Raw genomic sequence first — 16,967 nt, forward strand, 5'->3', positions numbered from 1 at the left:
ATTACAGATCAATCAAGATGGCCAATCGCAGAATACACGAGGCCAATGACCCCATCGTCGAGAATCACGAAGACCGCTTTGTATACATCAACGACGCACCATTAAGTTTGCAAGAACTAGCGGCAGATGAAATAGCTCGATCAATATGGCACAGCAATCTGACAACGTATCACCCTATCAAAAAGGAAGAACCGAATGTTATCTGGTTACACGATCTTCTCGAGCACTGCGACGAACAGGGATACCAGCAACATCAGACAAAACGGATGGTAAACTATCTGAAACTTCCTCGTAGTGTTGTAGAAAAGCTGGAAAATTCCTTGAAAAGTGTTCGTAAACAGATTAGAGATTGGGTGGTGCATCTTCTTCAGATAGTATTTAACTACGAATGCCTGAGGAATCGTCACGAAATTCGTGGCGTTGATCCAAGATGGTGCGTTTGGAGAGCGAATGGCCGAATCGATTATGAACATAGCGCGAGGAAAATCATAGAGATGGGCAATTTGAGCGATCTGCAGAAATTCCTCATCATGTGCGAATATTGTTTCGACGACGAGATCGAGAAGTTTTCTTTGGACTTGCTGCCTTCTGAATTCATCGACAAAGTAGAGTTTACCACTCACCGTTCTTGTTTCTATTGGATTCGTTACCTTAAAAATAAACCGCGTAAAAAGCGGTTTGAAAATCCCATTTTGGCAGATCTCAAAAAGTCACGGAAACGTAATACCTTTTTTGGTTACGAGCTGTATTATCCCGAGGATCATTATGATTATTATAGATTCAGTAATGTTTTTTTCTGGCATCGTTTAAACGATGATGATCAAGTGAGAGTTGTTAGCGCTTGGATTCGTCGAGAACTTCCTTCCGAGTACATGTTACTTGACCAAATCGTTTCGGAAATGTCGTGGTATCAGCAACAGCGTTTGCTTTCTGAAATGACCGAACAAAATGTTCTCAACTTTATTACGCATTTGAATTCACCACGATTTGCTGTTTGGATATGGAAACACTTGAAAGACAAGACGTCCGCAGAACGATTCATCAAGATGTTTTGCGAACTGATATTTAGCGAAATTGCAACATGTACGTTGGTCGAGATTTGGCAGACTGCTTCTGATCATCAGAGAAATTATTTTATTGCCAATATGTCGATAGAGTTCATTTACAGATTTATTCGTGAAAACTATGTCTTCAGCCGCTCGCTAATAGGTGGATTAATGAATGAGAGAAGAAACCTGTACGATAAATCTTTGTTGAATAATATGTTTGATGGTAGTACTTCGCCGGACTGTGATGACCATTTAACTGTAATCAAATCAATTATCGACTCTATCAGATTTTTTAAACATTTAGAACTTACACATTGCTATCAATATCCAGAAAAGTTAGACGACGAATTGAAATCGTACTTTTTGAATGATGATAACGCTGCTCGTGAATACAAACGACTGTACCTGACGCGAGTAGAACCGAACTGTAATATTGCCACAATTCGCCTCGTTACAAATTTCAATTTGTGGAACGAGTTTTGTAAACATCTCGACGAAGCTTGCGATTATGACTTGACAGGCACATCGCATGTGAAGAAAACCATCTTATCTGCTTTAGCTGAAGACTTATTTACACAACAGGCCCACAGCGAAGTGGCCGAACCGCAATATTACCTCGATCTCCAGCATGGTTTTGATGATCTAGTGCAAATTTTCGAAATGGTGTTCGAGGACAACAATGAACTAAGAGGTGAGAAACGTGACTTTTACAGTGCATTTCGCAACTATAAGTCGAAACATGCCTTTGTGAATATTGACCACGAGTTCAAATTGAAGCTTAAACGGTGGTGTGTCGGATTAAAAAAAAAAAAATTTATACCTAAATGAAATGTAAACTAGGTTTTAACCCAGTGAGTAGAAATTAAGTTATGTGAGCTGTGATTGAAAAATGATATTATATTTGATAAAAAATATAAATTTAATTATGTAATACGTATGTATAATGTGAAGAAATAGAAATTGAATTGTAAAAAGATGAATAAAATGATTTAAAAAATTTTATTTTATGGATTTATTTTTTTGGATTTACCTAATATTTCAAATTCGAATGACAACTTTTTAAACATTTCAATTTTAGAAAATTGGTCCGAACAAAACGAGAGCAGAAATTCTTGAAATTTTCTAATCCAAGAGGAAAAAAGTTTTTTTTGATGCGCAAAATTGATTTTTTTTGGACTTACAACTGTTTAGATTTCAGTGAAAAGTTTTTAGAAACAATTTTAGAAAAAAAGTGAACTATCCAGAGCAAAGTGAGGGCAAAAACTTGTTGGAAATTGATTTTTCTGGATTTAGGTAAATACTGTTCAGAAATTTTAAATTTAGAAACGGATAGTAAATTTAAGGCCTAATTGAGCAAAGCGACAGCAAGAGTTTTTAAAAATTTAGTAGGTAACTAGAACATTTTTGATGTGAGTCAAATTTTCTACCTTTACTCTTATGATTAAAAAAAAAAAATTGAATAAATACTCGTATTTGCCGAGTAGATGTTCGCTTGACCGAACTTTTTTGAAAATTTTTAATCTACTGTTCAAAAAGTGGTAGAAAATTATTGCTACTATTCATGTTCGTCTACTCAAATATAATGTACTGATGGTTTTCTGTTCTATACTAAGCCATGGTATCTTCTGTTGGGGTGGCTTTTCAGCCAATCATACAAAACCAATTAGTGTTGTTACCTTTTTTTTTTTTTGGAATCTATGTTTATTTTGATGAACATGAACAATAATTTCAATATACCTATTCAAATATCCACATGCAACTGAAAAAAACAAGAGTAATAATACCTACCACTACAGACAGACAGACAGACCCTTTGTAATCCTTTCCCAGTAATTGTTATTTCAACACAATGATGGTTGAATGAAGGAAGAAGTGTGTTTTATATGTTCCGGATGAATGCTCAGAAGTCATCATCGATCATTGATAAATGATAATATGAAGGTGTGTGTGCAAAGGTAGCGTAGCTATAGCAACTTTTGATGCATTTCTAACAAACACCTGTCTGGTGGTACATTAACACGTGTTTGCATTTGTTTGAGTCGTACGTTAGCTTACTAATATCGTAAATTCGCGGTTCACTTTATTTTTTGTGCATTTCTTTTGAAAGACTTGACTGACGATTTATTTGACTTCGAGATTCATGCTGTTCATGGTGAGTAAAATTATGATTGTATTGTAATACCTACCTACGTATTTTTACTGCTAACAAGGAAACCTCTTGAGGTGTCACACTCCGATTTGAACGAGACCACGATTTTTGGAAAGAACCTAGTCTAAAACCCCCAAAACCAAATTTTCAGCAGCCTAAGTTCATTTTTCGAGAATTTTTGAAAATTCAAATTGACTGTTTTTGGCGATGCTTTTTTAAAAAAAGTACGTACTTGATCAATAAAAATAGTTAAAATAAGTCCCAAAACTGATATTAATTACCCAAATCCAAATTTCGCCATTTCCAGCCATTCTGGAGCCTCCAGCGTGATTTTTCAATTTCTCCAGAATTTTGAATTTGCTCCAGAAGGCGTGAATATGAAGTTGGGCAGCTAAAAATCGAGTTGTGTATTACACTCGACCTGTTTAACGAGTTTAGAGTAAGTGGAAGTAAAATGGACCATGGTAGTAAAATGGACCACCAGTAGTTTCAGTGATATCCACTAGCGCAACCTGGTGAGAAATGACAGAAACTGGTGTTATTTGTACCTGATACTTCATTTTAGGTGACCATCACTCATTATTTCCGACTTTCGAAGTGATGAGGCAGTTTGATTGAAATGTGTGAATTTCTCATTTTCGGTAAAAAATTAAACATTTTGATTGGAATGCAGATTGTATTTTTTGTAATTTATTTCTTGCTGAACGATAACTTGAGTTAAGTAGTACATACTTTCAGCGTTATTTTCATCTATTGGACATATTTTTTTGGCTCGAGCTTTCATAATGAAATTCATCTGTAATGTATTTGTATCTGTCATACTTTGTGAGGTAGTAAAATGGACCACAACAATAATTCCTATTTTTTGATTTGATTTAGGCAATTGCGAAGTAATTTGATTCAATCTTCTTAAACTAGGCATATTTACCTATCATTTAAGCCCTCGATGACCAAAAATGGTCAATTTGGTGAAAAGTAATCACAAAAATAAAAAAAGCTAAGGTGCTCTATTGTTCTACCATTTAAGTGTTTTCATGCGTTTTTTAAGGTGTTTTTTGCTGTGGTCCATTTTACTACCCCACAAAGTCAGACCCCCTTTTTTGATACCTTCGCTAACATGAAATTTGCTCCACCTGTATATAAATTGTGAGGTAGTTTTATTAAATATTATTAAACTAGACACATGTATCTTATCATTTAAGCCCTCGATGACCAAAAATGGTCAATTTGGTGAAGAGTAATCTCAAAAAAGGCTTAGGTGGTCCATTTTACTACCACTTACTCTATCCACATTTGAGCCGATTCTGAAAGTGACACCTCAAAGAGTGGTTTTTTGAGGTGTCACTCTCGCTCCAAAACGGCTGGAAATGGTAGAATTTGCGCTCCGGGGGTTAGTTCTTGAAGAAATACAGCGATTCGCGCGAATTTCAAAAATTTCCTCACAAACGGTTATCTTTTGATTTTTTGGATTTTTTAATTTTTAAAAAAGCTGGTCAAAAATCCACTTTTGAGGTGTCACTCTCAAAATCGGCTCAAATGTGGATAAACTCGTTAAACAGGTCGAGTGTGTAATACACAACTCGATTTTTAGCTGCCCAACTGCATATTCACGCTTTCTAAAGCAAATTCAAAATTCTGGAGAAATTGAAAAATCGCGCTGGAGGCTCCAGAATAGCTGGAAATTGTGAAATTTGGATTTGGGTAATTAATATTAGTTTTGGGTCTTATTTTAACTATTTTTATTGATCAAGTACGTACTTTTTTTAAAAAAGCATCGCCAAAAACAGTCAATTTGAATTTTCAAAAATTCTCGAAAAATGATTTTGGGCAGCTGAAAATTTGGTTTTGGGGGTTTTAGACTAGGCCATTTCTAAAAATTGCGGTCCCGTTCAAATTGTAGTGTGACACCTCAAGAGGTTCCCAATTGTAAGTACATATTATAGAATCATATATCTAATTGAATTGGCGTGTTGGTGAGATTATTTTTGAAAATATTACGAAACACAGATCGCAGAAATGATCGAAAATTGAGTATCGTTCACTTGATACCTACTTTATTTTTGAGATATTCATTCTATTTTAAAAATGTCAAAAATTTAATGACAAGTGAAGAAGCCTTAAGTAATGGACATATGAAAAAGGATTTGATGAAATTCTATATGATTTTACACTTCGAACACATTTTATGCAAAATTAGACCAAATTTTATTAATTTAATTACCTACTCGTAGAATTATTTATCCATGCACTGATTGATTTTTTTTTCAAAGTTTTAAATCATTTGATAGGCTACAAAAATGGATACAGCGGTCCTACTTTTTTTACTTTCCTACCACACAGGTCATTTCTTAGAATTTCTTTTGATCTAATATTAAAGCTATAGTGGCCAGAAAAAATTATTAATTACGAAAAAATAAGTTCGCAATTCCCTTCCACCCATTTTTTGTTCGTATTTTCATCGAAATAATTTAATAGACGTATTTTTGGGCTTCAAAATTCCTGAACTGCCAAATAAACACGTTGTTTTTCACAAGAAACAACAAAATTTTTTGGAAATTTTTAATTACGAACAAAATTGGTCAAAATTTGAAAATTGGTGAAAAATTGAAATTTGTGACAAAAAAGTTTACCTTTCCGAATTGGGAAAAATTTTGGTTTTGGATAAAATAAAAAATTTGTGTGTGAAAATGTCAAAAAATTTTTGAAATTTCATTTTGGAATTAGAAAGAGAAAAAGAGATGTAATAAGCATCTCATTTCAACTCAAAGATAAAAATTTAGAAATCGCCAAATTTTCGAAATCAAATTTCAAAAATGTGGATACTGAATTTGCACCGAGACCGAGAGCTTTCCGGATTCAGAGTGGTACTTTTATGCGAGATGAATACCATCGAGAAACTTCCGTGGAAAGTTTCTGACCTTTCGAGGCCACTCCCTCGTTTAAAGTATCCTTTTTTTTCTGAAATTACAAAAATTTTTTTAAAAAATCCCAGTTCTATGAGAGACGATTTTTTCGTTCTGGAAACCTACATCTTGAGGGGAATTTCCTTTATTTAAAATATTCAATCTCCCTTTTCTCATATCCCCATAAGATGGCGTTTTTAAATTTAGACGTTTTTTTTTCTGCGATCTCTATTATAAGATGAGATTGTGAATATTATCTCATTATTCTGCGAATCAAAATTAGTGAAAAGCGACTAAATTTTAAGTTTTCCTCCAACTGATGTAGGCTTCTTAAAACCGCAACAATAATTTTATTTTAAATTACAGATCACTCAAGATGTCCACTAATCAAACACACGAAGGAAATTGCATTGTCGATGGCAGCAATGAACCTTTTCTTTATCTTTACAATGTACCAAACTTGAGAGAAATAGCATCGTATGAAGTAGCTCGAGGAATATGGAGCAGTGGTTTGGACAAGTTCCAGCTTGATAATGAGCAAGATAGTTCTCATCAGGAGCGTACTGAACCTCTGATGAAGGATTTAAATATTCCTAGTCGCATTAAAGAGGAACTCCAAAATGACCTACGCGAAGTTGGCCGAATTATTAAACGATGGGCAGAAGATATTTTATATTACATGGAATTTCCCAAGAAATTTTCCAAGTATCATTACGATATTCCTAGCATCGATCCTAGCTGGTTAGTTTGGTCGACGAATGGTGAAATCGACTGTCTAAAAACCGCCAAAAACATGTTACAAGTAGACAGTTTGACAAATGTGCACAAATTTATCATTATGAGTGTCTATTGCATGGAGGACGAAATGAATAAGTTTTCGTTGGATTCGCTGCCGGCAGAATTTTACGTAGATTTGGATTCTTCCAACGGTTGGGTGTTTCACTATTGGATTTGCTACCTTAGATTTAGAAATGAACGGTATGAAGTGTCAGGATCCCGCACCATAGCAGAGACTTTCAGTATTCGTGATCGGTTCATCAACGAATACTTTTGGAGCCTTTTAGGTGACGATGATCAGGTAGCAGTTGCCGATTATTTGATTAGTCTAGTTGATCGCGCCGAAGAGAAACGCAAATATAGCCGATATTACACCACTTGCATTTGCACATTTTTTGGGAAAATAATATCTAAAATGACTCGCAATCAGCGACGACGTTTGTTTGCGATTAACGGTACGGGAATATTTGTCTCTCTCATGTGCTCCAATTCCCTGCAATATGTACTTTGCATTTGGAGACGTTATAAAAATCAAGTCAAAGTGTACGAGTTTGCTTCGATTATCGTTGAACTAACGTTTCGTAGTATACATACCGATGCATGGATGTCTTCATTGACTGAGGTTTGGGATACTGCTCCTGATCAACTAAGAGACTGCCTCATTTACCTCGAATACTGGTTGAACTCATTCATTTATTATTGTCTTCAGAACACCTACCGGCCCTACGTTCTAGAATTTTTGTGCAATATACTAATCGATCACTTCTCTCCAAATAAGAGAAAAAAACTGATTTTCAAGATAGCTGATAGCCCGTATTTTTGCCAGTGTAGTCCCGAATCGTTCAACCATTTAGTGAACTCATGTTTGCCGGACTTCGAGGACCATTTGGCGCTGAAAAAATTAGTAAAACATTCATTCGGTTTCATGTTATATTTGCATCAGGTTCTAATCTGTGATCAAGAGTTTGAAAAATTCACTGAAATAATACAATTTTATTGTTCTTACGATGCAAGCGCTGTCCAAGAATTCAAAGAAAAGTTGCTGAAAAAAGGACTAGCTCCTCACTGTGGTGACGTTGGTCTCGTTACCAACATCAATAAATGGAATAAGCTCAGCAAATTTATCGACGAAACTTTCGAAAACGATCTTACTTCAAGATTGATGGTAAAGAAAAAGTTCGTAAAAGAGATAGCCACCTCTGTCAACGAAGACCCTGAATGGCATAAAGCACTTAATAATGACTGTTTCGACGATCTCGTGAAAATTGTTGAAATGATATTTGTTGACGATGATGATGAGTTGAAAAAAGTAAAACGTTTGTTTTTTCATCCTTTTGATGTTATTAATCAGATGTTGCTTGCTTATGATCGTAATCGTGATCTTATTAATCGGTATTATAATACTAACCCCCACTACTCGTTCCGAGGGCAGGGGGCTGTGCCCTCACAGCTCTCCTTTTGGTGATATTGATCAGTTGTTGCTAGCTTATGATCGTAATCGTGATCGTATTAATCGGCGTTATAATATGTTAATGGGGAATTCGCCGAGTGGTGGTCGATGAACGATATCGCCGAGGTAATTTTATTCTTCGATTTGTAAATGTGAAGTGTACGTAAAAATTTAATAAAAATTATCCATAGTTTGAAAAACTTGTTCCTGTGTTTTATTTTATTTTATAGGATCGGATTGGTGCAGAGTAGATCTCGTGGTGTTTGTGAATCTTCTGTATTTACGGCGAACTGGGTATGCAAATCTATTAACATGTTTTTAACACAGACGTGTTGTTTGCGCTAAACCTTATCAGGGTTTTAGAATTCAATTCGAAATTTAAATAACCCTCCACCTTCCACCGTGTTTTTTCCAGATCATCTCGTAGGATTTTTTCATCTCTTAATCATAAACGAAAGCTAAAATTAAATTTTTTACTCCACATCACAAGGTTTTCACAACTTTGAGCTTTAATTACCTTTGAACGATAAACAATAGCGCTTTGAGTAAAAAATCATTTTGAAAGGAATGATAATGTTGTAAGGCCATAATTTTTTCATCCAAAAATAATTGATTTTTGCCTTATCCGTTTAAGAAGTCCTCTTTTTGTTCCAAAATTGTCAAACAAAAGTTATCCTGTTTTTTTGCGAAACTTTGCTTACAAGGTTTTGTTTTTTTTTTTCAAAATTGTACAAACCAAAAAATTGTCAGTTTTTGAGGGAAATTGTGAAAAAACGTCAATTTTTTTCAAAATAATTGTCAAAAAGTGTTCATATTCCTTAAACTTGCAAAAAAAAAAAAAGGTCTAGTTTTATCTATAAATTGTCAAACGATTCTGTGCTTGCCAAAATTGCCAGAAGAAAGTAGGTATAGTCATTTTAGCAAACTTTTTAGCAGAACCTCGGAAAAATTAGAGGAAAGCTGAATTTCACATTATTTGTTCAGATTGGTCTCTAAAACAACCCATCAAAAGTTGCACCCTGCAACTTGCCGGCTACCCTCCCTAGAGGTCATTAACCTTTGCCAATACAGGTTTTTCGGTGTATCGCCAACATGAAGTGTCCAAGAGGAAAAATGTTTTTTTTTTTTCAATTTTATTTAACAAGGTTCATTACAATCTTAAGGAGACCTTAAATAAGTAATATTTCTGACTTTGAACAAGTTAGTTACATGACATGTGCAGGGTTCTCTCCAGTGAGAGTATACTCTGCTATTTTATAAAGTATCTCTCCAGTGAGAGTACTCTATTTATTTTTTATAATATCTATGACTAAGTCGTGAGGTTTTAACTGATGGATGTTTCTTTGCTTTGATCTTGTTTTGTGTGTTTTCAACTTGAGAAATTCTTTTATCCATTTTTTAAGCAGTTCCCAAATGTCTTTCAAGCTCGCCTGCTCTTCTAGTTCCAATGGTTCATCCAATTCATCCATGTTATTCTTTGGAAGGTTTCTTTTGACAATTTTGGCTTGTTCAGGTTTCTGAGTTGTTATCTGCTCCTGGTTTTGAGTGGTCCTTTGCTTGACACGATCAATTACTGTCATCTTCGGTTTAGATATAGCAGCAATTTTTGCTTGATAATGATAATGATATACTGGACACCCTCTCCAGTTGGCTGTATGATCACCATCACAATTGGCACACTTGGCTGGGTTTTCTTTCTTCTTCCTACATTGCTTTGTTTCATGGTCTAATCCACACTTAACGCATTTGGGTTTCCTTGTACAGTATGTTTTGGTATGACCAACCTGCTGGCAGTTTTTACATTGAGGTAGCTCCCTCTTTTTTGCTGGAGGTTCTACCTTCACTTTAGTGTGCAACAAGGACCCCATTTCATAAATGGTCTTGTTGTTTTCTTTTGGGCTGAGATATACATAAAAGAGTGGTAATGCCACCTTATATGATTTCTTACTCACAATTTCTCCAGATACATCTTTTTTCACCTCTGTTTTTTTAATAATTACATTGGTGACATTAATGGCATCATGTCTGATTTTAATCAATGCTAATTTGATATCCTCCGGTGAAGTGGAGGGGTGTAGCCCTCTTATAACTACCTGATAGGGTTTATCTTGTTTCAACTGATATGTATGGTGCCCAATTCCATACATTTTGTGACTAGGATTCTTCCTTATAGCCTCCAGTGCCCTATACACTGCTCTAAAGCTTTGCTCATTTGAGCATGCTATTTTAACATCTCCATTAGAGAGGGTTTGCATTGTAGGGGTTTCACACTCTTCCATGCTTTCCAACATTGCAGTAAATTCAGTAATATTTTTAATTTCACTTACGTAAATAGGTGGAATACGTTTCTTTTTGAATTTTTCACTGTAAGCGTATATTTAATGCTGTCTATTGTCATATTGCTATGATTTTCCTCTGACTCGTCTGTTGATGATGTTTGTTCACTGAGATGGTTTTCATTCTCTTTTGACTTGGCTTGATAGTGATCTACTACTTCTCGTAAGTGGTTTATTTGCCTCTGCTGTTCTTCTAACTGTTTTTGGTGAAGTTTATTCTGTATCACAGTGTCACTGTACATAGCTGTTAGCTGGTTGTACATGGGATCACCATCGTTCATACCCATCATAGTTCACATTCACTATTTACATTCCCGATGCGCAGTATTTTAATTGTTTACAAATAAAAACACTCGAATAGGTAAATTTATTGTAAATCGTTTCTTATGCATATGTGCTGCTATGAACACAGCAAAATACGTGCATCATAATACTATAACCTCCATGAACTAGGAAAATTGTTCTACGCTAAATTTACTACCAGCATGACCAGTTCAGCATTTCCCAAAATGGAGATTTCGCCCTTACTAAGGAGGGGGTACAGTTGTCAATTTTATGAAAATTGTTTTTAAAAAATGAAAATCGACAATTTAAAACGTGAACTCGATTCACGGTAGACCTGAAAATATTTTCACCATAGTTGCACATTGCAACTTGTCTGCCACTCCCGCAAGAGGTCATTAACCTTTGTCAATCTACGTTTTTCTGCTATATCGCCGAAATGAAGGGTGGTTGGAGGGAAAAAAGTGATTGAACTAAAATTATTCTGCGTAAAATTTCCTATAAGCATGACCAGTTCAGTTAAAATATATTATTTTTCGATTTTTGGTGAATTCTTAAAAATCAAATTTAGGCCAGAAATGAGAAAAAAAAACAAAATTTTACCAAATTAACCTAGAAATCTGAAATTTGGGATATACGCTATTTTCGACCTGCCAAATCGATTGGAAACGATTTCAAACCATTTTGAGCAATTCTGGAGCCTCCAGCACATTTTTGAAACTTGAAACCCCACAAAATTTCATCAAATGAGGTTGGGAAGCGGAAATTAACGCTGCAATCCAATTTATACACGCTATTAAGTCGACTGCTGGTGGGTTTAAGTAATTTTGTGGCCACCAGCGACTTTTTGAAAATTCTTGGAGCCTCCAGGTGATTTTTGAAACTTGCAATTTCTATAAAATTTCATCAAATGGAGTTGGAAAGCTGAAAGTTGATTCGGATAGATTTTGTGACATTTTTTGAAAAACAGAAGTTTCTAAAAATCTGCTGGAGGCTCCAAAACGGATCAAAAATACCTGCGATCCAGATCAGAGTAATGTCAAAAATGGGGTGCCTCTGTTTGGTAAAATTTTATGGAAATTTTGAGCATTGAAAAATCTACCGGAGGCTCCGGTAATTTCCACAAAGTCGCTGGATGCTCCAAAACGACTTGAAATCTACCGGTGGTCGACTTCATAGTGTATTAAAATTAGTTTACAGAGTGAATTTTAGCTTTCCAACTGCTTTTTATGAAATTTTACGCTTCTAAAATCTGTTGGAGACTCTAGGAATTTTCGAAAAGTCACTGGAGGCTCTAAAATGACTTGAACCAACCTGCAGTCCACTTGATAGCGTATTAAAATTGGAGTACAGAGTGAATTTTGGATTTCCAACTCTGTTTGGTATAAATTTTTATGGAAATTTCAAGCATTGAAATATCTGCTGGAGGCTCCAGTAATTTCCAAAAAGTCACTGGAGGCTGCAAAACGACTTGAAATCTACTTACAGTCAACTCCCTAGCGTGTTCAAATTAGTTTACGGAATGAATTTTAGCTTTGCAACTGCTTTGGACGAAATTTTGTGGAAATTTCAAGTTTCAAAAATCTGCTGGAGGATCCAAAACTGCTCAAAATGGTTTGAAACAGTTTCTAATCGATTTGGCAGGTTGAAAATAGCATATATCCCAAATTTCATCCTTCTAGGTATAAATTTTAGTTCAATCACTTATCTCCGACCCTTAATTTCGGCGATGTAGCCGAAAAACGTAGATTGACAAAGGTTAATGACCTCTTGCGGGGGGTTGGCAGACAAGTTGCAATGTGCAACTATGGTCAAAATATTTTCGGGTCTACCGTGAATCAAGTTCATGTTTCAAATTGTCGATTTTTATTTTTAAAAACAATTTTCATAAAATTGACAACTTTACCCCCTCCTTAGTATCTACCTAAGGGTGAAATCTCCATTTTGGGAAAAGCTGAACTGGTCATGCTGGTAGTAAAATTAGCGTAGAACAATTTTTGTTTGAACATTTTCCCTCTCAGACCTTTCATGTCGGCGATACAGCCGAAAAACCTGTATCGGCAAAGGTTAATGACCTCTTGCGGTGGTAGCCGGCAAGTTGCGGGGTGCAACTTTTGATGGATTGTTTTAGAGACCAATCTGAACAAATAATGTGAAATTCAGCCTTCCCCTAATTTTTCCGAGGTTCGACTAAAAATTTTGCTAAAATTACTGTGATACAATTTTAACCCTGATTTTTTTCATTTTTTTTTTGACCCAAAAACGACCTTAAAATCCAATAATTTGAAAATTTTAAATCAATGTGATTGGAAGATCAAAATTTGAAGATGGAAGCCAAACATATTTTAAAAATATTTTTCCAAGTATTTTGTAACGTTGGTAATTTTTTCAGAATTTTTTGAAAGGCTGCTTTTTGGCCAAAAAACCATTTTAACTATTTTGAATCGGGTTTTTCTCGCCTATAAAAATGGTCATTTGGTTCGATTTCTTTCTCACAATATATCATTAAATTAGCCGAATTACGCGATCAAGGTGATTAGCCTGAATTTGGACCATATTCGTCAATTTGTTCATGTTTTATAATTCATTGAATTGTTCCATTTTGGTTTCTTTGTTCATACGTTTCTTATAACGAAAATATTTTGAATTACAGATCACTCAAGATGGCCAATCGCCGAATACACGAGGCCAATGACCCCATCGTCGAGAATCACGAAGATCGCTTTGTATACATCGTTGACGCACCATTAAGCTTGCAAGCACTAGCGGCAGATGAATTAGCTCGATCAATATGGCACAGCAATCTATCAACATATCATCCTATCAAGAAAGAAGAATCGAATGTAATTCCGTTTAGTGATCTTCTTGAGTACTGTGACGATTACGGATACCATCAGCAGCAGACAAAACAGATGATAAACGATCTGAAAGTTCCTCGTAGTGTTGAAGAAAAGCTGGATAATTCCTTGAAAAATATTCGTAATGAGATTAGAGATTGGGTGGTGCATCTTCTTCAAATAGTATTTAACTACGAATGCCTTAGGGGACGTCACGAAATTCGTGACATTGACCCAAAATTGTGCGTTTGGTCACCGAATGGCCGAATCTATTATAAAGATAGTGCGAGGAAAATCATAAAGATGAGCAATTTGAGCAATTTGCAGAAATTTGTCATCATGTGCGAATATTGTATCGACGACGAGATCAAAAAGTTTTCTTTGGACTTGCTGCCTTCTGAATTCATCGACGAAGTAGATTTTTCCACTCATCGTTCTTGTTTCTATTGGATTTCTTACCTTAGAAATGAACTGCATAAAATGCCGTTTGAAAATCCCACTTTGGCAGATATCGATGAGTCACGGATACGTAATAACTTAATTAATTACGAGAATTGTCCCGAGGCAGAATATGATTATTATAGATTCAGTAATATGTTTTTCTTGGATCGTTTAAGCGATGATGATCAAGTTAGAGTTCTTGGGGCTTGGATTCGTCGAGGACTTCTTTCCGAACACTTGTTACTTGACCAAATTGTTTCGGAAATGTCATGGTATCATCAACAGCGTTTGCTTTCTGAAATGAACGACCAGATCGACCGAATTATTCTTGACTTTATTTCGTGTCATGATTCGCCGCGATTTGTACTTTGGATATGGAAACACTTGAAAGACAAGATACCCGCAGAACAATTCATCGAGCTATTTTGCAATCTGATATTCAGCGATATTAAAACATGTACGTTGGTTGAGTTTTGGCAGACTGCTTCTGATCATCAGAGAAATTATTTCATCGCCAAGATGTCGAAAGAGTTCATCAACAGTTTTATTCGTGACAACCTTGACAACTGCGGCTCACTAATCGAAGGATTGATGAATGAGAGAAGAAACGTGATGCTGAAGAACAGCATTCAAGGCGTCACCTCACTGTACGATGAATCTTTGTTGAATCGAATGCTCGATAGTGCTTCGTCGGGCTGTGACGATGACCATCTGACTGTAATCAAATTAGGTATCGACTCTTTCAGATTCTTAAAACATTTGGAACGGATATATTGCTATCGGGATCTGAAAAAGTTAGACAAAGAATTGAAATCGTACTTTTTGAATGATATTAACGCTGCTCGTGAATACAAACGTTTGTACCTGACGCAAGCAGATCCGAATTATTTTTATGATGGAATTCGCCTCGTTACAAATTTCAATTTGTGGAACGAGTTTTGTAACTATGTCGACGAAGCTTTCGATTACGACTTGGTAAGGACATCGCAGGTCAAGAAAACCATCGTATCTTCTGTAGCTATAACCTTAGTTACTCTTCAGAGCAACAGCATAGTGCCCGAGGCGCAATATTACCTCGATCTCCGGCGTGGTTTTGATGATCTAGTGAAAATTTTCGAAATGGTGTTCGAGGACAACGATGAATTAAAATATCAGAAACGGGCCTTTTACGGTGCATTTTACGACTATAAGTCAAGACATGCCTTTGCAAATATTGACATGGAGTTCAACTTGAAGCTGATACGGTGGTGTGTCGAATTATAAAAAAAAACTTAATAAATGAATGTAAACTAGGTTAACCCAATGAGTAAAAATTAAATTAGGCCTATGTGAATTGTGATTGAAAAATGATCTTGTTTGACAAATATAAATCTAATTAGGTACGTTTAATGTAAAAAATGGAAACTGAATTTTAAAAAAATGAAAATAAAAATCAGATAAAATGAATAAATTGATTTAAAAAATTTTATTTATGTATGTACAGGGGTAGGCATAAGTTAGTATTCGCTATCGAAAAATTACGCGCGCGCGCTCCTAATTGTCTACTGCGTGGGTGTTGGTGGGCGCGTTGCCATGGTGATGGGGCAAATGACCTCGATAGTGTTCAGTGTCACTTCAGTCGTGCATGCGAGAGGTTATTGCTTTATTTTTCGTCTCATTTTTCGTAAAAAAAACTTAGAAATGGCACAACCTCGCCATAGGTTTTCTCAGCAAGAAAGAACCTTTTTAAAAGTCCCATACATCTCTGTTTTTCGCAAATAGCTTTTTAACAAAGCATCCTACAAAAAAATAACCAGCTCTGAGCAGAAAGGAAATTTTATGCTCTACAATTTCCTTTATTGCATTTTTTTCATAGGATGCATACTTTCCTCGTAAAATCAATGTTAATGTTGAAAAACACGAAAATTCGGACCTGTATAATCAGCTCTAAATTAAAATTGAGCAGTCAACAATTCATTTTAGGCGATTTTTGACCACGCGACGTGAAAGAGGAGACCTTCAACCACCAGAATCACCAAACAGAACTTGAAAAATGATTATTGTTCCAAAATAAAGATATTTTTCTGATCAACTTTTTTGTTTATGCAAATCGGAATACTAACTTATGCCTACCCCTGTATAATTGTATATTAGATATTAATTTTTATCATCATTTTCTCCCATCAAAATCTGGTGCTAATTGGACTTTTAGAAAATGATAGCGAAAAAAAAATAAAAATAAAAATAAAAATTAGGTAAAATTAATAAAATTGCTTTGAAAAATTTTATCAATTTTTATCACTCTTTTCTCCCATCAAAATGTGGTAAAATGCTAATTGGACTATGCCCTTTTTAGCTTTCAATGGCTGTGATAAGTTTTGGTATTATTTTTCTGGATTTAATATTTCAAATTTGAATGAAAACTTTTCAAACATTTCAATTTTAGAAAATTCGCTCGAACAGCGAGAGCAGAAACTTTTGAAATTTTCTAATCCAAGAGGGGGAAACACTTTTTTTTATTTTTCTGGACTTACTACTGTTTATATTTTAGTGAAAAGTTTTTAGAAACAATTTTTAAAAAAAAGTGAATTAGCCAGAGCAAAGCGTGGGCAAAAGCTTTGAAAATTGTTTAATTCTGCAGTAAAAAAAAATTATTTTGAACGTAGGAAATTTATTTTTCTGGATTTATAAATAATTTTCAGAAATTTCAAATTTAGAAAAGGATAGCAAATTCGCCCATATTGAGCAAAACGAGAGAAAAAGC

At 35.1% G+C, this 16,967-nt stretch overlaps 2 protein-coding genes across 3 annotated transcripts in view; one reads left to right on the forward strand and one right to left on the reverse strand.

Moving 5' to 3' along the window:
* LOC135842440 (uncharacterized) overlaps positions 1 to 15,678 on the forward strand; it is a 51,590-nt gene extending 35,912 nt beyond the window's left edge. The window contains exon 2 of one of the 2 annotated variants that reach the window (XM_065359903.1): positions 13,600 to 15,678. In XM_065359903.1, the coding sequence (XP_065215975.1) occupies positions 13,610 to 15,487 (1,878 nt within the window). In that variant the 5' untranslated portion in view covers positions 13,600 to 13,609 and the 3' untranslated portion in view covers positions 15,488 to 15,678. Of the gene's footprint in view, positions 1 to 7; positions 1,901 to 13,599 lie in introns of those variants that run through there. The other variant, XM_065359905.1, reaches the window with a different exon arrangement.
* On the reverse strand, positions 9,612 to 10,196 carry LOC135845118 (uncharacterized). Its single transcript, XM_065363582.1, has one exon. It carries the CDS (start codon positions 10,194 to 10,196, stop codon positions 9,612 to 9,614), a length of 585 nt encoding a protein of 194 aa, XP_065219654.1.
* Positions 15,679 to 16,967: the final 1,289 nt, after the last annotated feature.

The sequence above is a fragment of the Planococcus citri genome, chromosome 4 (genome assembly GCF_950023065.1).
Source record: "Planococcus citri chromosome 4, ihPlaCitr1.1, whole genome shotgun sequence".
NCBI classification, from domain to species: Eukaryota; Metazoa; Arthropoda; class Insecta; order Hemiptera; family Pseudococcidae; genus Planococcus; species Planococcus citri.

Excerpts from the sequence above, each read along its gene's own strand:
- LOC135845118 (XM_065363582.1), bottom strand. The coding sequence starts at position 10,196 with ATGGGGTCCTTGTTGCACACTAAAGTGAAGGTAGAACCTCCAGCAAAA.